This window comes from Bombina bombina, chromosome 7, assembly GCF_027579735.1.
Source record: "Bombina bombina isolate aBomBom1 chromosome 7, aBomBom1.pri, whole genome shotgun sequence".
Lineage (NCBI taxonomy): Eukaryota > Metazoa > Chordata > Amphibia > Anura > Bombinatoridae > Bombina > Bombina bombina.
Window position 1 is genome coordinate 219,528,957 of NC_069505.1, and position 25,770 is coordinate 219,554,726.

General features: G+C 38.5%; 1 protein-coding gene across 1 annotated transcript in view; it reads left to right on the top strand.

Moving 5' to 3' along the window:
• Nucleotides 1–25,770, top strand: part of RIC3 (RIC3 acetylcholine receptor chaperone) — a 61,840-nt gene that overhangs the window by 35,676 nt on the left and 394 nt on the right. Inside the window, exons 4-6 of the mRNA XM_053688938.1 lie at nt 7,774–7,867; nt 8,477–8,625; nt 25,279–25,770. The exon at nt 25,279–25,770 is cut by the window's right edge and continues 394 nt beyond it. Of these exons, the coding sequence (XP_053544913.1) occupies nt 7,774–7,867; nt 8,477–8,625; nt 25,279–25,757 (722 nt within the window). The 3' untranslated portion in view covers nt 25,758–25,770. The remainder of the gene's footprint in view (nt 1–7,773; nt 7,868–8,476; nt 8,626–25,278) is intronic.

A 25,770-nucleotide genomic window follows, 5' to 3' on the forward strand; every position in this document is an offset into this window, starting at 1 on the left:
TTAGGAGCTGAACGCTGCTTTTTTGCAGGTGTTAGTTTTTTTTTTAACCAGCTCAGCCCCAATGTATCATATGCACATTTTGCCAGCTCACCGCTACCGTAAGCAACGCTAGTATTACAGTGAGAAGTGGAGCTAAATTTTGCTCAATGCTCACTTTTCTGAGGCTAACGTAGCCAATTAGAAAACTTGTAATACCAGCGTTGTTTAAAGTGAGCGCTGGGAAAAAAGGAGCGTTAGCTCTGCAAGTTTTTACCGACAAAGCTTGTAATCTAGCCGTTTATGAGTACATTAGGAAGGATACAGACTAGTGCACTACTATATGTGGAAATATTATGGAGTCTATACTTTGACTTAAATTAATACTAATTAATATTAATACTTTTGACTTAAATTAAATGTTAATCTTAGTACAATGTAATTGTCTTCCCTTCTGTTAACCATGAATTCACTTTGCAATAGAAAGTGCAAGTCTGGTAAAAACATAAAAAGTTTAATAGCAAATTGAAAATAACAAATTAAGAAGTTTTAGATTCCTTCATTTTACGTTGGTTTTTTTTCCATACAAATAAATCATCTTACTTTTCAGCGCATTCAGTTTGTTTCAAAATGGCTGTTATAAGAATGACCTGATTATGTTGTAATTGCTTTGGCGTAGATAAGTGATCTGCACAAACAAACACACAGGGCCTTATTAAAATTAACAACAAAATTCTTAAAGGGATACTGAACCCATTTTTTTTCTTTCATGATTCAGATAGAGCCGGCAATTTTAAGCAACTTTCTAATTTACTCCTATTATCAATTTTCTTCATTCTCTTGCTATCTGTATTTTAAAAGCAAGAATGTAAATTTAGAAGCCGGACCATTTTTGGTTCACAACCTGGGTTGTCCTTGCTGATTGGACAACACCAATAAACAAGTGCTGTACATCGTTCTGAACCAAAAATTGGCTGGCTCTTTAGCTTAAATGCCTTCTTTTTCAAATAAAGATAGCAAGAGAACGAAGAAAAATTGATAATAGGAGTAAATTAGAAAGTTGCTTAAATTTGCATGCTCTATCTAAATCATGAAAGAAAAAAAAAAAAAAATAGGTTCAGTGTCCCTTTAAAAAAACCTTTGTTTAAAGGGACGTTAACATTTTTTTTTAAATGTGTTTATAAAATTTGCACTGTTTTTCAGAACCCTAATTTAAGAGGCCTCTTCAATATGTTTATTTTATACTCTTTCCAGTGGCCATTTAAGGACATATATAAATGAGCTCCTACACTAAGCATTGTGTAGCAGGTAGCAAGGTCAGGATCATGAATCTAGCAGGATTCCTTCTGACCTCTCTGGGTTAGTAGAAAAAAAAGGTCAGACATAGATTGATTAAATAATAAAAGTACACTGTAAAGTTGTTCTTTTACTTATTTAATTACATGGATATAAAGGTGTAAAATACTCAGTATTAGAGCCTTTTCTTTATTGCTTCTATATAACTGTTTTTAACCCTTTAAATTCAGCTCCAGAGTAGCTATGCTCTACTGGGAGCTAGCTGAACATATGTGGTGAGCAACTGACAATAAGTATATGTGCATGGCTGGCAATTAACAGCTAGCTCCCAGTAGTGCATTTGCTATTTGAACCTACCTAGGTATGCTTTTAAACAACAGATACTAAGAAACAAAAGTGAGTCTAAAAGTATTAATTTTTTAATTGTAAGGTCTTATAATTCCACAGTCTGTCTGAACTAAGAAAATTTAATTTTGGCATTCCTGTCCCTTTCAAATATTTTACAAATAATTAATTGTTAGTGTCAGTAACTCACAATTAAGCATTCATGATTCAGACAGAGCATGCAATGTTAAACAACAATCACTTCTATCATCAAATGGGCTTTGTTCTCCTGGAGAGTGCACATATCTTTAGCATTATATGGCAACAGTGTTTGCAACAATATTTATAGCATGTTATACATTGTTTCAAACACTACTTTCAGATGGCTAAAGACACGTGCACGCTCCTGAGCTCAACTAGGATTACTCGTTAACAAAGGATACCAAGTGAACTATGCAAAATGTATTATGGAAATAAATTGGAAAATGATTTAAAATGCTCTGTCCAGTTAGCTTAAAGTGATGCTAAAGTCAAACAAACTTTCATGATTCAGTTTGTAGTTTTAAAGGGATACGAAACTCAAAGCATGTTCTTTTGTGATTCAGATAGTCTAAAGTCCATTTGAGCATCATGGGAAATGTAGTTCTGAAACATCTGGAGGGCCAAGGTTCCCCATCCCTGAGATATTGAGATAGAGCATACAATTTCAAAATAGTTTCCAATTCACTGCTGTTATCAATTTTGCTTTGTTCAAATGGTATTCTTTGTTAAAGGACCCGTAAATAAAGTAGTAACAAATGCATGGTAAAATGACAATGCAATAGCAATTATTCTGAACTTAAAATAATATCTTCTGTCTCTTTCCACTCCCCCCTGTATCATGTGATGGCTATCAGCCAATCACAAATGCATATAAGTATATTCTGTGAATTCTTGCACATGCTCAGTAGGAGCTGGTGGCTCAAAAGTGTAAATATAAAAGGACTGTGCACATTTTGCTGCCATATAGTGCTGTAGACACTTGCACACTCCTGAGCGTATGTCCCTGAATTTCAACAAAAATTACCAAGCGAACGAAAAAAATGTTATAATAGAAGTTAATTAGAAAATTGTATAAGATTGTATACTCTATCTCACTTTTAAACCTCTCCTCTGGCCTCCCCAACAGGCCAGATTTTCAGGATTACTTTGGACAAATAAGATCCTATAATAGAAGTTAATTAGAAAATTGTATAACATTGTATGCTCCAACAGGCCAGAGTTTCAGGATTACTTTGGATGAGAGCAGGTAAAATAACTGTTTACTTATCAGCTGATTATTTTGCCTGTGCTCCATTTCAGATATCCTCACAATGTGGTCTGTTAGGGAGGTCTGAGGGCAGGTTTAAAAACCAGTGCTCTATCTAAATTATGAGAGACAAATTAGGGGTTTTATGTCCCTTTAAGAGGCTTTCCAATTTGCTTACATTATTAAATTATCTTTTTACTAGTTGGTAAGCCTGCCCAGAGGACAGTTTATATGTTGTAAATACAAAAAATAAAAAATATAACTACAGACAAAAATAAACCAATTATCCAAAATTAAAAAATTAAACCTAATCCCTATGAAAAAAGGCCCCCCAAAATAAAAACACCCCCTAATATAATGCTAATCTTCCAATAGCCCTTTAAAATGGCTTTTTGTAGGGCATTGTCCTAAGTTAAACAGCTCTTTTACATTAAAAATAAACAAAGTCCCCCTAACAGTAAAACCCCCCACCCACCAAACCCCCCCCCAAAAAAACTAGCGCTAATAAACCTTATCTACCCATTGCCCTGAAAAGGGCATTTGTATGGGCATTGCCCTTTAAAAGGACATTTAGCTCTTTTTCACTGCCCTTCAAAGGGCATTTAGCTCTTTTTCCAAGTGCCCAAAAAAAACCTAAGTTAAATAACCCCCCCCCAATTTAAAAAAAAAAAAAAAAAAACTAACACTAAAGCCCCAAATAGGTACTCACAGTTTCAGAAGTCCGGCGGAGTAGGTCTTCTTCCAGGTGGGTCCATCATTTTCATCCACAGCAAAGGCAGAGAGGAGGTTGGGAGCGGTCTCCCAGATGTGGAGATCCTCAGCGGCAGTCCTCGGCGACATGGAGGCTCCTCTTTATCCAATCGTCCGTGGTATACTGAAGAAAGAATGCAAGGTACCACAATCATTTTGGGGTACCTTGCATTCCTATTGGCTGACTTTTTCAAAACGGCTAATAGAATGAGGGCTACTGAAATCATATTGGCTGTTCAAATCAGCCAATAAGATTTCAGTAGCTCTCATCCTATTGGTTGATTTTGAAAATGTCAGCCAATAGGAATTCAAGGTACCCCAATAAATATGGGGTACCTTGAATTCTTTCTTCAGTGTGCAGCAGATGATCGCATGAAGAAGAACCTCCATGCCTTCACCGAGGGCCGCCACCGCCGAGGAGCGCCGCCACCGATGACTGCCGCCGAGGATCACCATATCTGGGAAGACCGCTTCGGACCTCTGCTCTGCGCCACCTTCGCTGTGGATGAAGATGATGGACCCGCCTGGAAGAAAACATTCTCCGCCGGACTTCTGAAACCGTGAGTACCTATTGGGGCTTTAGTGTTAGGTTTTTTTAAAATGTTTTTTATTTTTTAACTTAAGGGACAGTCTAGTCAAAATTAAACTTTAATAATTCAGATAGTGTATGCTATTTTAAACAACTTTCAAATTTACTTTTATCATCAAATTTGGTATTTTTGAAAAGCTAAACCCAGCTAGGCTCAAACTGATTTCTAAACAGTTGAAAACCGCCTCCTAGATCAGAGCATTTTGAAAATTTTTCACAGTTAGACAGTGTTAGTTCATGTGTGTCATATAGATAACATTGTGCTCTTTCCTGTGGAGTTAAATTAGGAGTCTTCCCTGATTGACTAAGCAGCAAGTCTGTCAAAAGCACTGAGATAAGGGGGCAGTCTGCAGAGGCTTAGATATAAGCTAATCACAGAGGTAAAAAGTATATTAATATAACTGTGTTGGTTATGCAAAACTGGGGAATGGGTAATAAAGGGATTATCTACCTTTTTAAACAATAAAAATCCTGGTGTAGACTGTCAGTTTTTAGAAGTTTTTTGGACACTTAGAAAAAGCGCTAAATGCCCTTTTAAGGACAATGCCAATACAAATGCCCTTTTCAGGGCAATGGGTAGTTTAGGTTTTTTTTTTTTTTTTATTTTATTTTTTATTTTGGGTGGTTTGGTGGGTGGAGGGTTTTATTTTTAATATAAAAGAGCTGTTTAACTTAGGGCAATGCCCTACAAAAAGCCCTTTTAAGGGCTATTGGTAATTTAGCATTAGACTAGGGGGTGTTTTTATTTGGAGGGGGCTTTTTTTATTTTCATAGGGATTAGGTTTAATTTTTTATTTTGGATAATGTGTTTATTATTTTTTGTAATGTTAGCCTATTTTTATTTTTTGTAATTAGATTAAACTAATGTAATTTTTTTTTTTTTTTTTTTTTTTATTGTAATGTAGTTTTATTTTTATTGTAATTAAGGGTTTAATTTAGGGATGTTAGGTTAGATTAGGGGGCTTAGTCATTAACTTAGTTTTTTGCATTGTGGGGGTTGGCGGTAAAGGAGTTAATAGGTAAATAAGGTTTTATACGTTGTGGGGGGTTGGCGGTTTAGGGGTTAATAGATGTATTAGGTAGTTTGCGATGTTGGGGTTTGTGTATTTAAGGGTTAATAATTTTATTAGGTAGTTGGGTTTTATTTCTTAAAACTTAGTGCGGGCGGTTAGGTTTTTTTTTTTTAAATACTTATTGTGAACGCTTAGGTGTTTTTTTCATACTTATTGCGGACAGTTTTGTTTTTTTCTAATGCTCCGGATTCTGAAAATGGCGGTGGATTCTTTCACCACCCTGCCATTTTCAGAATCCACCTGGATGCAGCTTTTCTGCATCCAGGAGAATTCTTTTGGCCGTGCGCATCCAACATTCTGTTGGCTGCCTCACCCTGCCAACATTCCTTTGAAGGTGCGTGCGCAACTGCTAATGGCGACGGACATTACAAATGCAATTATAGTACAGATATACACACTTCCTGGGGCACAAGCTCATACTGTGCAAGTGGTCACAATATATACATATAAGTCTGTGATTGGTTGGTGGCTGTTACATGATACAGGAGCCAGCAAATTAAAAGTAAACGTCCCTTGTAATAATGACAACCGGTTGGTGTTTAGTTTAGTTTTTTAACATATACCAATATGGCTGTTGATTCTACAAAGCTAAGGAATGCTCAGAAGCAGATTGCTAATAGCACTAGCTGTCAGATTATTAAACCCACCCATCTTCATGTCTCCCCAATCTTGATTACCACATACCAAAATGTATACAATTGCAGTATCTAAAGACCATGGTTTTGTATTGCACCAGAGTGCTTTTACTGCCAATGGTCCTCTAGGGATAATAAGCTTGTTACAGCGAATGTGCGACAAGACCTTATTATATTATTTAGTCAAATATGGACTACAGCTGCCTTTGTCAGCCTAGCAATGAGCCGATACTTTGTCTTTTTAATTATGTAGGATAGCGCCAGAGATTGTACGCTACTTAAAAAATATTGTCAGCATTGAAACTTGCAAATTAATTCCCATCATCGTTTTATGGTAAACACATAAAAAAAAGACTTTGCAAACGAGATAAAATGTGGCATGTTCACTACATTTAATAAAGATGCAGTTGGGTATAATTTCATTCAGTGTAATTGCAATTGCATTTTGGAAGCAATTATAGTTTATTCTAAACTGCAGATTAAGCTACAGTATGTGATTCATTTTCAGCTTTTTCAAAGCAAAAAAAAAAAAAACAACTCAGTGGAAATAAGAATTCTCTTATACAGTAACAAGGTGACAAATGCCTATCCTCATCCCTTGAGATCTCAGTTATTCTTCAAGTTTGATTTACCAATGTCTGGCAGGCATGATAAGCTGTAGCGTATAATGTCCGCCAGACATCTCTGAATGCCAACAGCATACGTTGTCGGCATTTAACATTACACAAGCTCGCGCGGAAAAAGGGGCATAAGAGGCCATTCGGCCTTTAATAAATCGGCCCCAATGTCTCTTTTTCTCTCTTTCTCCTTCTTCTTTTTTTTCTCTTTTTTTCTCTCTCTTCTTTATTCTCTCTTTTTTTTCTCTCTCTCTCTTTTCTGTATCTTTCTTCTCTCTCTGTCCTCATGCACGTGAAGCGTAGCTAGATATTCTCAGTGCACCAGCATTTTAAATACTGCTGCTGATCGGAGCACCAATGGGACTTGTATCATGTCAGCAATTAACAAATTGAGTCATTAACAAATGGTACAAGCACTTTAGGCTCTCTGAGCATGTGCTGTGTGTAAAATGTTGCTGCACGGTGCATACTTAAATATACTTTTGAAACGGCTATTGCTTTTATTTGAAGCATTTTGCTAGTACGTGTATATTACAAAAATGCTTCTATTCAACACTGAAATGCATCCATGGGGATTCCTTCAAAAAAGGCAAGTGGTGAGTAAGGTTTGGCTACTGGGAAAACAATTGCAGCAAAAAAGTGTTAATTCATTCAAAACATTTTAATACTCAACTAATATATTTTTGTACAACTACAGAAAAAGAAATTGTAATTTTTTTCAAGGTCAATGGATCAAAGGTAGAAAAGGTTAAAGGGACAGTACTCCAAAATTTTTATTTTTAAAAAATTGATAATGCCTTTACTACCCATTACCCAGCTCTGCACAACAACATTTGGTTGTGCAAAACTGGGCAATACAGTACAGTACAATACACATTTTGAAGTAGAGTGCCTCTTTAAAACTGGAAAATAACATTTTTGACTATTACATTTTTCTCCGGTGAAGTACGCATGTTTCATTTGGACCTCATCCTAGACCTGATAATGAGAATATTATTTATCAGACTTGGGAAATGGTAAGAATGTGTGCAAAACTGCTACAGATTATGGTAGAAAATGAATCCTAATTGAAACCTATGGGCAATTTACCTTTGATAAATCTTGTGTGCTTTCATTAACTGAAGTTTAGCTTCACTTTTACCACAGGGACACCATGATAAATTGGTTTTATATTTTCCAAAAGATTATCCAGTATTTATCATGGATTTTTTTATTTTTTTTAAAGCCGACTACGAGCTTAGCCAACTACAAGATAAACTTAAGGAAACAGAAGAAGCCATGGAGAAAATTATCTCCCGCTTGGGACCAAACTGTGAGAGGTACAGTTTAATTTAATGAAAGCAATAAATCACTATCTTTTGGGCACAACATGAAAATAAATACTATATTTTATTCCAATCCTATGCTTGCTAGTATCTCAAGTCTTTATTTTGGAACTGAAGGTAAAATATATGTAAAATTATTTAGAAATAAGATTAGTAGTTGTACATATATTAGCTGGCCCAAAGAGGCCACATTAATTATTAAATGTTCCAATAAAATACATTTTTAGCAAAAATTCAAAAAAACATGTTCAGTGGTTTTAATGGGGTTTTTTTTCGTGTGATCATTGGTTTAGTTTAAATTTTGATGTAAAAAAGATTAGAATTTAAATTAAGACTCTGTTCAGTCAATATAACTTTCAGGGACTGTGCATTATAAGAAATAAAACAATCCTAACGCAGTTGTGGCCACTAAACTCTGGAAGTCTGTTTGTTAATAGCAGTGTTGATACATTTTGTGATATCAGCATTACTACTGACATTTCTGAGAATTATTTATATTGTCTTTCTACTATATGAATTAGAAAACATTTGGAATATTCTCTTAAATATTAAACGTTGTTTTATATTATTTATATAAAAAAAATTTAATTTATTTTTATACAGAGTTGAGAATAATGTGAGTAACGATGAGGAACAGCAGCTCCTGCGGAGATTAAAAGACATTACTAGAGTCATGAAGGAGGGAAAGCTTCTGGATGGGATGAGTCCTGAACAGGAAGCGGAGGAAGCTCCATATATGGAGGACTGGGAAGGTACAACTGAGCTCTTGCTCATCCGTTATAAGCAAAGTCTTCTTGTCATTAAAGGGATATGAAACGCACAATGCTTCTCTCATAATTCAAATAGAGCATAACATTTTAATTCATTTTCCAATTTACTTCTATTGAATAAAGGTGCATAGACATGCGCACATCATTACTAGAAAAAGCCGTCAGTATGCGGGGAAACGTACGGCTAGACTTCACACATAACCCACGTGACACCTCATTATGTGCCAGAGACGCCAGGGATGACATTAAGCCTCGTCATTTGGAGCCAGATCTCATACAGAACATACAATTTACTTCTATTTACTTCTATTATCAAATGTGCTTTGTTCCCATGATATTCTGTGTTGAAGAGATACCTAGGTGGCCATTTGGTGCACTACATGGCAGGAAATAGTGCTGCCCTCTAGTGGTCTTGTAAATAGATAACATTCTTGCAAAACTGCTGCCATATAGTGCTCCAGAAATGGGCCGGCTCCTTAAAATTGTACGCTCTATCTGAATCATGAAAGAAGACGTTTGAGTTTCATATCCCTTTAAGTACCTGGTTTTCTAGATAGAAACTGGGAGTTAGAAACTGATCACCACACTGACAGATGCAATAGCCCTTTCACATGTCTTAAAGTTGCTGTAAATGACTATTGAATGAGGCCCTTTGTTCACTGTTTAAGGGAAATACTTGTTTACATTTGTGAGGTTGTTAACCTCATGTTTACAAAGGCGCAATCCCATTTAGGAGCTCAATAATGTAGACACAAGCACTGAAAAATGTACTCTCTTAAAGGTGTTTGGACTTAGTGTGCTTGAAAGCGCATCCCCTATAAAAACACTGTCACAAAGGGGTGATCTCGTTTGAACATCCTCTATGAAGATAGCATGTTACAAGAGAGTGAGTTCAAGCTTTACAGTTTCAGTACTGTTAAAATTCAGTGTAAGAAGATATGATAATTCCTATTAAAAGAAACCAGTAGTTTCCATCTTGTTTTAAGATCACACCAAACTGGATGCGGTGCATTTGCAAACAATAAAACTAAATAGTGTTACAAACAAACTTTGCTTGTCAAAGATTAAATGTAAAGCAATGTGTATAGCAATTGAGCAATTGTGCCAAGATACAAAAGACATTCAGATGGTTTAGCAGTAGTGAGGATGGAAACAGCTTGCAATAGGTTCCTTTGGAAATTACTATTGTGCAATCCCATTTTAAATGCAGGGTTATGAAGACACCAGTACTATTAGTGACAAACGAATGCAAGTGGAACTTGGAGCCCAATACTAAAAAGCTCTCTGGGTTGGTAAGATTCTATAAGAATGCTCACCAGTCCTTCTATTTCCCTGGTGGAACTATCTAAAGCCACTTTTTTTACCCTGAAAACAGGGTGTCTTGCTAAGGAGCTTATACAGCATTTTCGTATGGGAAGGAGATGCATACATTACAAAATGCACAATGAAAATCGCAATGTAAAATTATAAAAACTAATAATTGAACCATTCACTCAAAAATAAGCGGTAAAAATTGTATTGTTAAGGAGCCTCAAAAATCGTATACAAAATTCTTCACCAAAAATCGTATTTTATTAAAAACATAACATTTGTTTTTAAATTACACTGGAAAAAAATCTTATTAAATATGCATAGTATGAATAGTGATTTAAGTACACTGGATGTGTAAAAAATGCATAGAGATCAATACTGTAATTGTTTTTTTTTTCATAAAATGAGCTGGACATGGGCACTCCACGGGCATATGTGAAATTGTCTCTCAAATCCCAGTGTAATTCTATAAATATTTTCTCCCTACAGATCTCACTGTTTTTTCTCGCAAGTTAAAAAGTACCAAGGTTTTATCAAAATACTCAAAACACTAATTACTCTGAAAGGAAAACGTATGCATATGAAAATAACAGCGATTTTAAGGTACAATGCACTGAAAACAGCATCATTTGATTTGTAATAGTCTTAACACTCCCAGATAGGCTGTATAAATGGATCATCTACAAAACATTTATGCAAAGAAAAATCTAGTGTATAATGTCTCTTATTTAAGGGACAGTATACACCAATTATTATATAACTGCATGTAATAGACACTACTATAAAGAAAAATATGCACAGATACTGATCTAGAATTTAAGTATAAAACCTTTTAAAAACCTACTTAAAAGTTCCTAGTTTAGCACTGCTGATGAGATTAGTCTGGGACACCCTCTGAAAGGTGCTGAGAATTCAGTAAGACTATACCCCCCTCCTCAGCATATTAAAAGACCCATTACACAAACAGGAGTGAACAGGAGTCTCTAGACTTGGGTCTATATCTGATACTTTGGATCTTGGTTGGGAGTCTTAAAATCAGCACACTGTTATTAAAAAAATAGGCAAAACTATGCATTGTTACAAAAAACACTCCCAGATGGGCTATATAAATGGATCATCTACAAAACATTTATGCGAAGAAAAATCTAGTGTACACTGTCCCTTTAAGAATGCTCGCCAGTCCTTCTATAACCCTGGTGGAAATCTATAAAGCCACTTTTTACCCTGAAAACAGGACGTCTCTCTAAGGAGCGTATACTGCTTTGTCATATGGTAAGGAGATACATACATTATGATAGTGCACAATTAAATTTGTAATTTGAAAATCATACAAAACAAATAATTTAACCATTTACAGGAAAAATACACAGGAAAAATTGTATTGTTAAGATGAATAAAAAATCATAACAAAACTGTTGACCATATGCATATGAAACTATAGGCGATTGTAAGATGCTTTACGCAGAAAGCAGCGTAATGTGATTTATATTAGCTGCAGGATTTCATTTTTAAAGTGCGCCCCCTGCTCATGGCTAATTTTGCCCTACACAGCGAAGTTTTCCTTTCCAGCGAGCTATATAAATTTTAAAAGGTGACATTTCATCACTCGCAGGGACTGCCCCTTTTTTTAAGATAATTTCACCAGGGCTTCCCCTTCAAGGGTTGGTGTTAGGAACCACGTGTGATCTGGGGAAGTTTAGATAATCAGCCACTTAGTCTTGTGGATCCCAGGGCCTGTACTAAAGGACTTTCGCCTTTAGTACAGTCCCTGGGATCTGCTGCGCTAAGCCTACCATTAACACGACATGAGGCTCTGTGAAGAAGGGTCAGGATTAGTACGGCTCTACAGAATGCAAGGGGTGAGTATTTTTAACCGCTATGGTAATTTAAAGGAAAAAAATTAAAACTTATGAATTTTGTCAGTATTTTTTCTTCTTTTCTTTACATTTTGTGGTGCATTCATTCAGATATTCGTTTCATGAAAACAACACAAATATCTGTGTTTCATTAAAAAAATTGTATTTCTATCTAAACAAATTCACCTGTCTACTTATGACTATGCAGGACGGGTAAGAGATTGTGGGATATAATGTCTTAGTTAACCATACTGCTCTGGTTAAAGGGACACTAAATTAAAAATATAAGTGTATGTATATATATATATATATATATATATATATTGATGAAGGAGGGCACTCACAGGACTTTTTTTAATCAAATAGCGATATCGCTGCTCTGTTGGGAGTTCGGCATAGACGCCGTCATGAGTGGATGCATGCTGCATTGCACCAATCAAATTTGTCTTGAAGAAGGCCTGTAATGGGGTTGAAACATCGACATTCTATTTAATGTTGTAATGCATTTGGAAATAAATTTACACTACTATTTGATTCAAAAAAGTCCTGTGAGTGCCCTCCTTCATCAATACAGTTCTATTTAATCTCAATGAGGATAGCACCCAGGCGGTAATCACACCCAGGCGGTGATCATTGGGGGAGCCTGGTAAAAACGTGTGCAAACCCCCTTCATAACACCCACACTAATGTTCCACCCAACCATGCGTCCTTTAACTACTGGCAAGTCCACTAATGATGCACACACTAGCAGCAAATCCTAGTGACCATGTTTGAGTGGTCAGTTTCAGATTAACGTGAAATAGAAACCTGCATTTCTATTTCTCAACAAGGGGTTGGATAAGTGATAGGCATGTGTGTGCCCCCACAGCCCTTGCTAGGTGACCTATAGTCTGCCACTGAGGACAACTCCCACAGAAAGGTTATTTTATTCAGTACAGAAAGTTTTTTGTTTTGAGTTATTTCTTTTAGAGTATCATCTCCCTTTAAGTAGCACATAGCGCTTGTCAAATCTCAAAGATTTCTTCATCAAGTGTGTTCTCTTTGAACAACCTTCCTGCTGGCCCTGTTTTTTTTTTTTAAAACAAACAAAACAATTTATTTTATAGCTTCAAAGACAAATTGTACAACATTGTAGAAGATACATACAAAGAAAACCCTGGTTAAAACAAATTACAAAGTAGTGGGTAACGGGGCACATATAAGAACAATGGAATGGAAAGAATGAAGAAAGTATAGGAAGTTAAAGACACGATGAGTCCACGGATTTCATCCTTACTTGTGGGATATTCACCTCCTGGTCAGCAGGAGGAGGCAAAGAGCACCACACCAGAGCTGCTATATATAGCTCCTCCCTACCCTCCCACTCCAATCATTCTCTTTGCCTACGTTAGTGATAGGAAGAGTTAAAGTGAGGTGTTAGATTAGATTCTTCAATCAAGAGTTTATTTTTTTTAAAGTAGTGCCAGAGAGTGCTACTTTGTTCTAGGGTGTAGCCTAGTCCATATCAGTTTCTATAGTATAGCTATTGGTGGCTTTAGAGCAATAGGAACTGGTGGGACATAATTCTCACTGCGCCTCCTATACATTTATGCTGCCCTTCTCATGACAGCCTAAGCATAGTTAACTCAGGCTTCTGATTTTCCACAGGGCTATGGGAGGGAGAGGACCTCCTAAACCTGCTGAGCTGCCCTGCTGTCCGGCAGATTTTAAAGGTAAGTGCCAACTTTTTGTTCTGGGTCTGGGAACCTCAGAGGAAGTGGGCCACTTGATGACATAGATCTCTTGTATTAGGACGTTATCCTCCTAAACTTATATAGGGGAGGGGATCCTATGACAGCACAGTTGCTTTGGCAGGCTAAAGAGGGTCAATGACCATGAAATTATACTCAGGACAAATTTCTTGGGACTTTATAATAACAAGTCTCTGAAAGCAGTATTTTGGGTCACTCTTTTGGGCGCTTGTGCTACCTGACATGCGGTAGCATACTCTGCTCCAATTTACTTAATTTATATTGTTAGTCTAGATCTTAATGGCGACCGGGAGATTGAGCACTGTGACGCCCACGATGGACGGAGTTGCTTTTGCGCCGTTTTTTGGCTCATTTGTTCTATCTCAGGGCACGTCAATCAGGGTGCCGGGAGATGGAGCACTGTCACGCCCACGAGGGGCGGAGCTATGTCGAGGCCTTGTGGGATTGCTGTACACCTCCATTACGATAACCGGAGGGCAGAGCTTTTCACACTGCTATTTAGTGTTGTCTATTGCTCATGCAGATGCTGTTAGCACTGTGATATACGGTATCAGAACTAACTGAATCGTTTTTCCATAAAGCAAAGAAAAAAGAACAAACAGGTGCGCTAGAAATCCTAAATCAATCTCATAACTTCTCAGAATAATGTAATAAGTCTAGATGTAGCACTTGAACAGATGTACACAATAAAATACCTTCAAAGTATGGTATGTAAAATAGTCCAAGTACAAAAAATGTCCTTTATCAATACCAGACAGTTTCTTAGTTTAGGTTCAAGGGTTAACTTGATATATGCTGCTCCTCTACGACAGTCCCATCACAGACTCTTTAGGCAAATTCACTAGGCAAAAAACAAGAAAACAGAAGAGCGCAAAACACGCATCTAAGTGCAGATGGTATGTAAAATATGTTCCAATAGCCCCTACTACAGAGTGCTACTTACTGAGGTACCGTGGGTGTTGTTCACATCATTTGTACACAACTATGCCGCTTGCTTCATTCCGGCGTCTGACGTGTACTAAGCCCGCCTCCTTCTGACCGCTCTCAGCCTATGCAATCCCCGGCACCTAGACTGTTGGTGTGATCAGCTGCTCCCGGTGAAAGGGTTATTCAAACAGCTCGACTTAGTCCACAAAATGTAAATTCCTCACCTCTCCATAGGGTATAATAAACGATACCATACAAGGGATATTAGATCCAAGTATCGCAGTAAACACTGCTATTCTTGTAGACTAGACGTCCCTTTCATCTCCGTAACCCTTAGCAATCAGACTCGCTTCAGCACAGCTTTCACCTGTGCAACCTATCAGTGGCAAACTGTGTGGCTGTATTCTAACTCTCCTTGATGCTTTCTCCAATGCTGCTATGTTACGTTTAAAAATGTTAAACGGTTTAAAATTGCACTTTCTGATTTTTTTTTTAGCATTTATAAATTGGAAAGATGGGCACCTCAGTACAATAGCTAAGGTTCAGTAGGTCCTGCAAATGTTTGCTTACTATTTTATTTTCAATCCTGCACGCATAATGGAAAGGTCACAGTTTGAAATTTACTGTGAAAAGAACGCAAAAATAATGTTGTTTTTAAGATTTAAAGAGACAGTAACGTTTCTTTTTATCTGTTATTTTATTAAAATAATTTTGGTTATTTTGTTCAATTCATCCTTTGTGACTTAGGATGGAACAGAAGCACACAAAAGATATGGTTACTTTAAAAATTTAAAGAGACAGTAACATCTTTCTTGTGTCAATTTGTATTATAAATACTCCTTCTAAAGTGATTGGTGTTTAGGAGTCCATTGACACTGGTCAATACATGCTACAAATTTCTCATATAGTGTCCCAAAATATTTTTTCTGGCCACTTGCAGTGCTCTGCGGTTCCATGCAATTTTCATATGGAATTGTTGCACAAGACATGGTTGTTTTTATGTACATAGCGATGTCTATTAACAGGCAAGAAAGAAGGTACGCTTGCTCAAAGTGGGAATGCTGGAAATCACAAGTTTATTTTCAGACCAAACAGTAACAAGTATGTAGGGTCACAGTTAGGAACGCCTGACGCGTTTCGCGCATGCGTAGATGCGCTTCATCGGAGGCTCATCGGAGGCTGTCTATTAACAGCAAGGCGGAAATAAGAAGTTGCTTTTAAAAAATTTAAAGTGACAGTACCGTTTTTTTGTGTCAATTTTTATTTAAAAATTACACTCTTTTTTTTCTGAACCTTCTCCTTTTAAGGCGTTTGCTATTTGGGAGTATGTTGACAATGAACACTTATGCCACAAACCTATAGTGTTCACAAAATGTTAGGGCACACGTGCAGTGCCCTGCGCTTCCTCTCATACTCCACCCGGAGTTTTTTCTTTGCATATCATGCATTCTATCGGCTACATTTAGAGTTGGGCGGTAGCCGTCAAAACCAGCGTTAGAGGCTCCTAACGCTGGTTTTTACCGCCCTCTGGTATTTGGAGCCAGTCATTAAAGGGTCTAACGCTCACTTTCCAGCCGCAACTTTTCCATACCGCAGATCCCCTTACGTCAATTGCGTATCCTATCTTTTCAATGGGATCTTTCTAACGCTGGTATTTAGAGTCTTGGCTGAAGTGAGCGTTAGAAATCTAACGACAAAACTCCAGCCGCAGAAAAAGGTCAGTAGTTAAGAGCTTTCTGGGCTAACGCCGGTTTATAAAGCTCTTAACTACTGTGCTCTAAAGTACACTAACACCCATAAACTACCTATGCACACCTAAACCGAGGTCCCCCCACATCGCCGCCACTATATTTAAATTTTTTAACCCCTAATCTGCTGCTCCGTACACCACCGCCACTTACGTTATCCCTATGTACCCCTAATCTGCTGCCCCTAACACCGCCGACCCCTATATATTTTATTTATTAACCCCTAATCTGCCCCCCACAACGTCGCCGCCAGCTACCTACAATAATTAACCCCTAATCTGCCGACCGGAGCTCACCGCTAGTATAATAAATGTATTAACCCCTAATCCGCCTCACTCCCGCCTCAATAACCCTATAATAAATAGTATTAACCCCTAATCTGCCCTCCCTAACATCACCGACAGCTAACTTCAAGTATTAACCCCTAATCTGCTGACCGGAGCTCACCGCTACTCTAATAAATGGATTAACCCCTAAAGCTAAGTCTAACCCTAACACTAACACCCCCCTAAGTTAAATATAATTTAAATCTAACAAAATAAATTAACTCTTATTATATAAATTATTCCTATTTAAAGCTAAATACTTACCTGTAAAATAAATCCTAATATAGCTACAATATAAATTATAATTATATTGTACCTATTTTAGGATTAATATTTATTTTACAGGCAACTTTGTAATTATTTTAAACAGGTACAATAGCTATTAAATAGTTAATAACTATTTAATAGCTAAAATAGTTAAAATAATTACAAAATTACCTGTAAAATTAATCCTAACCTAAGTTACAATTAAACCTAACACTACACTATCATTACATTAATTAAATACAATACCTTCAATTATCTACAATTAAATCTAACACTACACTATCAATAAATTAATTAAATACAATACCTACAATTAAACCTAACACTACACTATGAATAAATAAAATAAAATACCTACAAATAAATACAATGAAATAAACTAACTAAAGTACAAAAAATAAAAAAGAACTAAGTTACAAAAAATAAAAAAATATTTACAAACATTAGAAAAATATTACAACAATTTTAAACTAATTACACCTACTCTAAGCCCCCTAATAAAATAACAAAGCCCCCCAAAATAAAAAAATGCCTTACCCTATTCTAAAATAAAAATAGAAAAGCTCTTTTACCTTACCAGCCCTGAAAAGGGCCCTTTTCGGGGCATGCCCCAAATAATTCAGCTCTTTTGCCTGTAAAAAAAAAACATACAATACCCCCCCCCAACATTACCACCCACATACCCCTAATCTAACCCAAACCCCCCTTAAATAAAACTAACACTAAGCCCCTGAAGATCTCCCTACCTTGTCTTCACACCGGGTCTCGATCTGTCCAGAAGAGCCTCTGAAATCTTCCTCCAAGCCCAAGCGGGGGCTGAAGAGTGACGTCCATCCTCCGGCTGAAGTCTGGATCCAACCGGCAAATGAAGAAGTCCATCTTCGGGAAGAAATCTTCATCCTATCCGGGCAGAATAGGACATCCGGACCGGCAACCATCTTGATCCAAGCGGCATCTTCTATCTTCATCCGATGAGGAACGGCTCCATCTTGAAGACCTCCAGCGCGGACCGATCCTCTTCTTCCGACGTCCAACTGAAGAATGAAGGTTCCTTTAAGGGACGCAAAGGGCCCTTTTAAGGGCTGGTAAGGTAAAAGAGCTTTGAACTTTTGTAATTTAGAATAGGGTAGGGCATTTTTTTTATTTTGGGGGTCTTTGTTATTTTATTAGGGGGCTTAGAGTAGGTGTAATTAGTTTAAAATTGTTGTAATTTTTTTCTAATGTTTGTAAATAATTTTTTAATTTTTGTAACTTAGTTCTTTTTTATTTTTTGTACTTTAGTTAGTTTATTTAATTGTATTTATTTGTAGGAATTGTATTTAAGGAGTAGTTTCCAGCTTAGCTAAGAGAGCTACTATTTCCTTAGAGAATAGTTGGATTCTTCAAAGGTTATATTGACAAAAATTGGAAAAGGGATGTACACCAGGGCCTAAATGGCATCTAACGGTGTACTTTACTACCGTCATTAGTGCGGTGGCTTTTTGGTTTGATGCGTTGTCTGACACTATTAAGTCAGAAACTCCCCTGAACATAATCCAGGATAGGATAAAGATTTTCAATTGGCTAATTCCTTTATTTCAAATTCTTGCCTTGAAGTTATCAAAATGGGAGCGTAGCTTTCAGGTTTCTCTGTCCCTGCTCATTGAGCCTTATGATTAGAGCCTTGTCATACAGATGTATGCTCTAAGTCTAAATTTTTTAACGATTCATTTCCTTGTTGGAAACTGACTTGATGGAGATGATCTCTTTTGAAATAAAAAAATAAATAAAAAAAAGCATAAGGATCCAATTAACCTGCTGTTGAATCAAGGATGAAGAACATATCCCCAATCCGGGATCGGATTTTGTAGGGGGCAAACTTTCAGTTTTCATTCAGCCTGGGTTCGAGATGTGCAGAATCCCTGGACAATGGAAAATAGTGTTTCAGGGATTCAAAGTGGACAGGTTTCTGCTTTCAAGATTCTCTGCAGACCAGATAAAAACAGAGGTGTTCTTATATGGTGCAAGAAACTTCTCTTCCTTGGGAGTAATTTGTCCTGTTCCAATACAGGAACAGGGGCAGGGTTTTTATTCAAATCTGTTTGCAGTTTCCAAAAAGGGTAGGAACCTTCAGACCTATCTTAGACCTCAAGAGTCTAAACAAGTTTCTCAGAGTTCCATCTTTCAGGATGGAAACTATTTGTACCATCCTTACAGTGATCCAGGATGGTCAACTTATGACGACAGTGGATCTAAAGGATGCATATCTTCCTGTTCCTATCCACAGAGATCATCACAAGTTCCTGAGGTTTGCTTTTCTGGACAAACACTTTCAGTTCCTGGCTCTTCCTTTCAGTCTGGCCACGGCACCCAGATTTCCACAAAGGTTCTGGGGTCTCTGCTGGCGGTTCTAAGACCACGGGGCATTGCGGTGGTGCCTTATCTGGATGATATTCTAATCCAGGCGTCATCTTGTCAGCAAACAAGGTCCCATACCGACATTGTGCTATCCATCCTGAGAACTCATGGGTGGAAGGTAAATCTGGAAAATAGTTATTTTATTCCGAAGACAAGGGTACCCTTCTTGGGAACTCTAATCGACTCTATATCCATGAGAATTTTTCTGACAGAGGTCAGAAAGTCAAAGACCCTGAATACATGTTGAGCCCTTCAGTCCACTCCTCAGCCGTCAGTGGCTCAGTGCATGGAGGTAATTGGATTGATGGTGGCGACAATGGACATCATACCGTTTGCTTGGTTTCACCTCAGGCCTCTGCAGCTAAGCATGCTCAGGCAGTGGAATGGAGATTATACAGATTTGTCTCCTCGAATAACCCTAGTTCAGGAGAAAAGGGACTCTCTTCAATGGTGGTTGTCTCTGAATCATCTATCCCAGGGGAAATGCTTTTGCAGACCTTCATGGGTGATTGGGACAACGGACACCAGCCTTTAAGATGGGGAGCAGTCTGGGGCTCTTTAAAGACTCAGGGAGTATGGATTCAGGCAGAGTCTCTCCTTCCCTTCAACATTCTAGAGCTGAGGGCGATCTTCACTGCGCTTCAGGCCTGGCCTCAGTTGGCTACGGCCCAATTCATCAGATTCCAGTTGGACAACATAACGACGGTGGCTTACATCACTCATCAGGGAGGAACAAGGAGTTCCTTAGCGATGACTGAGATAGCCAAGATAATCCAGTGGGCGGAGGCCCATTCTTGCCATCTGTCAGCGATCCACATCCCAGGGGTAAACATTGGGAGGCGGATTTTCTGAGCAGGCAAACTTTTCATCCAGGAGAGTAGGAACTCCATCCGGAAGTATTCTCCAACCTGATTCTCAAATGGGGTAGAGCGGAGTTGGATCTCATGGCATCTCATCAGAATGCCAAGTTTCCGAGATACGGATCCAAGTCCAGGGTCCCCAGGCCGAGCTGATAGATGCCTTGGCAGTTCCTTGGCCCTTCAGCCTAGCATATCTATTTCCCCTGTTTGCATTTCTTTCCCGGGTTATTGCTCGAATCAAACAGGAGAAGGCATCAGTGATCCTCATCGCTCATGCGTGGCCTCGCAGGATTTGGTATGCCGATCTGGTGGACATGTCATCCCTGTCACCTTGGAAGATTCCATTGAGGAAAGACCTTCTCATTCAGAGACCCTTCCTTCACCCGAATCTCGTTTAGTTTATCTGCAACTAACTGCTTGAAGATTGCACGCTTAATTTTATCCAAGCAGGGTTTATTCTGATTCGGTCATAGATACCTTAATTCAGGCGCATAAGCCTGTAACTAGGAAGATTTACAATAAGATATGGCGCAAATATCTTTATTTGTGTGAATCCAAGGGCTACTCATGGAGTAGAGTTAGGATTTCCAGAATTTTGTCTTTTCTCCAAGAAGGATTGGAGAAGGGTTTATCAGCGAGTTCCCTAAAGGGTCAGATCTCTGCCTTATCTATATTGTTGCACAAGCGTCTGACAGATGTACCAGATATTTAATCTTTTTGTCAGGCTTTGATTAGAATCAGGTCTGTGTTTAAACCAATTGCTCCTCCATGGCGTTTGAATTTAGTTCTTAAAGTTCTTCAAGGGGTTCCGATTGAACCTAGGCATTCCATAGATATTAAGTTGTTATCTTGGAAAGTTTTATTTCTTGTTGTCATTTCTTCTGCTCGAAGAGATATATTCAATTGTGGCCTAGTGGATAGCTAAGGCGCCTTGTAAGCAAGAGTTGATGTCTGAGCTTTCGGCATTACAATATAATTCACCTAACCTTATTTTTCATTCGGATAAGGTGGTTTTACGTACTAAACTGGTTTCTTCCTAAGGTTGTTTTCAGACAAGAACATTAATCAGGAAATTGTAGTTCCTTCCTTGTGCCCTAATCCTTCTTATAAGAAGGAACGTCTTCTGCACAATTTGGACATAGTCTGTGCTTTAAAATTTTATTAACAAGCAATTAAGGACTTTCGATAATCGTCTTTCCTATTTGTCATTTTTTCTGGAAAACGTGAGGGTCATAAACCTACGGCTACCTCTATTTCTTTTTTGGTTGAAGAGTATCATCCATTTTGCATATGAGACTGCTGGACAGCAGCCTCCTGAAAGAGTTGTGGCTCATTCTACTAGGGCTGTTTCTTCCTCATGGGCATTCAAAAATGAAGCTTCTGTAGAACAGATTTGCAAGACTGCAACTTGGTCTTCTCTTCACACTTTTTCTAAATTTTACAAATTTGATACCTTTGCTTCGGCTGAGGCTGTTTTGGGGAGAAAGGTTCTTCAAGCAGTGGTGCCTTCCGTTTAGGTTACCTGTCTTGTCCCTCCCTTATCATCCGTGTACTCTAGCTTTGGTATTGTATCCCACAAGTAAGGATGAAATCCGTGGACTCGTGTCTTTAAAAAGAAAAGAAAATGTATGCTTACCTGATAAATTTGTTTCTTTTTAGGCACAATGAGTCCACGGCCCGCCCTGTTCTTTGAGACAGGTTATTACTTTTTGTAAACTTCAGACACCTCTGCACCTTGGCTTTTCCTTTCTCTTCCTAACTTCGGTCGAATGACTGGAGTGGGAGGGAAGGGAGGAGCTATATATAGCAGCTCTGCTGTGGTGCTCTTTGCCTCCTCCTGCTGACCAGGAGGTGAATATCCCACAAGTAAGGATGAAATCCGTGGACTCATCGTGTCTATAAAGAAACAAATTTATCAGGTAAGCATAAATTTTCTTTTTGGACACCAACATCCACCTTCTCTTGTTATAGAAACCAATACTAAAGAAATATACCTAAAGATAGTTCCACAGATTATTATTTAAAGAATAAATAGTACATGCTATTTGTAGGTCTTTTATAATTATGTTATGCATGTGATTAAAATATTGTTCAGTATTATTATTATTATCAGGTATTTGTGATTTTAGAGCCCTGCCAAAAGTTGGACTGTCGTAGTCGGCCAAAGGGGTTCAAGGGGATAGCAATGGAGTTAGGAAGCTTAGTGTAGGTTGTATGCATCCCTGAATAGTAGAGTCTTTAGGGAGTGCTTGAAAATGTTAAAACTAGGGGAGAGTCTTGTGGAGCGAGGCAGAGAGTTCCAAAAGATGGGAGCCAGTCTGGAGAAGTCCTGTAACCGGGAATGTGAGGAGATAACAGGAGAGGAGGAGGTCATAAGCTAAGCAAAGGGGATGGGAGGGAAAGTATCTGGAGACAAGGTCTGAAATGTAGAGGGGAGCAGTGCAGTTGAGGGCTTTGAATGTCAGAGTAAGAATTTTGTGCTTTTATCGTGGAGGCAAGAGGAAGCCAGTGAAGGGATTGGCAGAGAGGTGCATCTGATGAAGAGCGACGTGTAATGAAGATGAGCCTAGCGGAGGCATTCATTATGGATTGTAAAGGAGCTAGGAGGCAGCTAGGGAGAACAGAGAGGTTGCAGTAGTCGAGGCGGGAAAGGATGAGAGAGTGGATTAAAATCTTAGTTGTGTATTGTGTAAGGAAATGTCTAGATGTTTTTAAGGTGGAAGTGGTGCACTTTAGACAAAGCTTGAATGTGAGGAGTGAAAGAAAGATCTGAGTCAAGTGTGGCCCCAAGACATCGGGCATGTGGGGTAGGGGTAATAATGGAGTTATCGACAGTTATAGAGAAATGGGGTCTGGAAATTTTGGAAGAAGGGGGAAAAATAAGGAGCTCAGTTTTGGTAGTAAGAGGACATCTAAGATGAGATATGAGAAAGACAGTTAGTAACACAGGTTAGCAAGGAAGAAGATAGTTCTGGTGCAGAGAGGTAGATTTGGGTGTCATTGCCATACAAATGATATTGAAACCCATGGGACTTTATTAAGGAACCTAATGATGACATGTAGATTGAGAAGAGAAGGGGACCATGATCAGAGCCTTGCGGTACTCCAACAGAAAGTGGTAACGGGGCAGAGGATGCCCCAGAGAAAGCTACACTAAAGTTACGGTTAGACAGATAGGAAGAGAACCACAAGAGAGTTGTGTCACAAATGCCAAAGGTTTAGAGGGTTTGGAGCAAAAGAGTGTGGTTAACAGTATCAAAGCCTGCAGACGGATGAAGGAGGATAAGCAGAGAGAAGTGGCCTTTGGATTTTGCTGTAAGTGGGTTGTCGGTAACCTTAACAATCGCTGTCTCTTTTTGAGTGATGAGGGTGAAATCCAGATTGCATTGGCTCAAGGAGAGAGTTTAATGTAAGGAAATGGGATAGACATGCATATACTAGCTTTTCAAGAAGTTTTGAGGCAAGAGGGAGTAGGGAAATAGGTCAGTAGTTGGATGGGGAGGTTAGATCGAGTGAAGGTTTTTTTTGAGGATAGGTGTGACCAGTGTGTGTTTTAGAGATGAGGAAAAAATACCAGTGCTGAGGGAGAGGTTGAAGATGTGTGTGAGTATAGGGGTAAGGGTAGAAGAGTGGGAGGGAAGTAACTGTGAGTGGATGGTGTCGAGGGGACAGATAGTGAGGTGAGAGGACAGTTTAACGGCAGAAACTTCTTCCTCGGTAACAGGGGCAAAAGAGCTAACTTTATGGCTATGTGAGGGGGTGGGAGACTGGTATTATGTTGAGAGCTGATTTCATTTCTGATAGAGTCAATTTTGTTATTAAAGTGGCTGTTAAAATCTTTAGCTGAGAGAGAAGTTGTAGTAGGAGGCGGGGGTGGGCGGAGAAGAGTAATGAACGTGCAGAATAGACATTTTGGGTTTGAAGAAGAGTAGATATAAGAGTATAGAAGTAATGTTGCTTATAAAGATTAAGGGCAGATTAGTAAGAGTTCAATATAAACTTGTAGTGAAGAAAGTCAGCTGAACTCCAAGATTTTCTCTAGTGTCGCTCAGCAGTACAGGAATATCTGCGTAGGTACCGTGTCAGAGGAGTATGCCAGGGCTGAGGATGAGTGTGTAATTTCCAAGCTATGGTAGGTGGGGTCAGATTGTTAAGGACCAATGTAAGGGTGGAGTTATAGTGGCAGATAGATAAGGCAGGAGGGGATGGAAGAGAGGAGAGGTTTGAGAGAGCTAGCGAGCTGTTGCTGATCTAATGACTTAATACTTCTGTAAAGTTTGGTGTGATGGGTAGAAGGAGGGAGAGTTGTAGGGAGGGATGTGATGTTTCAAGTGGGGAGATAATGGTCCGAAAGAGGAAAAGGAAAGTTTGTTTAATTTGAAATAGTGAGTCGAGAGGTGAGTGGGAGAGTCAGTCAATTGTGAAAGGCTGAAAGAGGAAGTGAGTTGCAGAAGTTGTTTTGCAGTGGAGGCAGTGGGATTGTCAACAGGGAGGTTGAAGTTACCAAGAATGAGGGCAGGGGTATCTGCGGAAAGGAAATAAGTAGCCAGGAAGCAAAGCGATCTAGAAATTGAGTTGAGGAGCCAGGGGGGCAGTACATGACTGCAACACATATAGAGAGGGGAGAGAATAAGCTAATCATGTGTGTTTAAAATGAAGAAAATATGATGGAAGAGAAGGGCTGTATTTGTTGAAAGGTGCAACAAGAGGAAAGTAAAATACCAACACTACCTCCTTGTCTATTATCAGATCTAGGAGTGTGGCTGAAGTGGAGATGCCCATGTGACAGTGCCACAGAGGATACTGTGTCAAAAGGAGAGAGACAGGTGTTTAAGTCTAGGAAGTTGTGGGGGACCAGAATTAGGGGAGATGTCACCAGCAGCTAGTATGAGCAAAAGGCAGAGTGACATGAGATGAGATGCAGATTTGCAGTAATAAGACTGTTTTGGGGATGAGGTGCAAGGGGGAGAGAGTATTTAAGAATGTGTGAAGTTCATGAATACAAAAGTAAGGTGAGGTTAAGAGAGATGGGTTAATTGACAGTGCAGGTGGTGAGGGGGAAGGAGTAATTGAATAAAGAAGTCTGTTATAGAGACAAAAGGTAGCAAAAAGTATTATATAGAAAACTATTCTTAAAGGTGTCTAGAATATGGCAGACATCATGAAACATTTTTGAATTCTTTCTTCTGCAGGATACCCAGATGAGACATATCCTATTTTTAATGAAGCGGACCAAAGGCGGAAACATGACACTATTTTTGTCGATCGTACGTTACTGACCCAACCTTCAGCTGAAGAGATAGCAGAGAGCATGGAGTTTGCAGATGATGAAACTCCTCTTTTCACAGAATGTTTGGTGGAGGAAATTATTGCAAACTTAAATGAAGAGTCTAATAATTCTTCCCAAGTCAACTTTGTTGCTCCAAAGGAGGTCTCCATTTCCAATAGAGACAATGATAAATGTCAGCGCTTTGAGGAAGACGATCCAGCTGTCATTGCGGAAAATGCAGATTTTATCTCTGACAGCTGCAGTGATCCAGGGGAACAATGTGTTGATGAATTCTTTGTAGACTCTGAAGATGACAAGGAGTCATCTGCAGAAATCAACAGCTCTAATGAAGATGACTTTGGTACATTAAGGAAAAGGAATAAAAAGGGTCTTGAATACTAAACATCCTTAAACT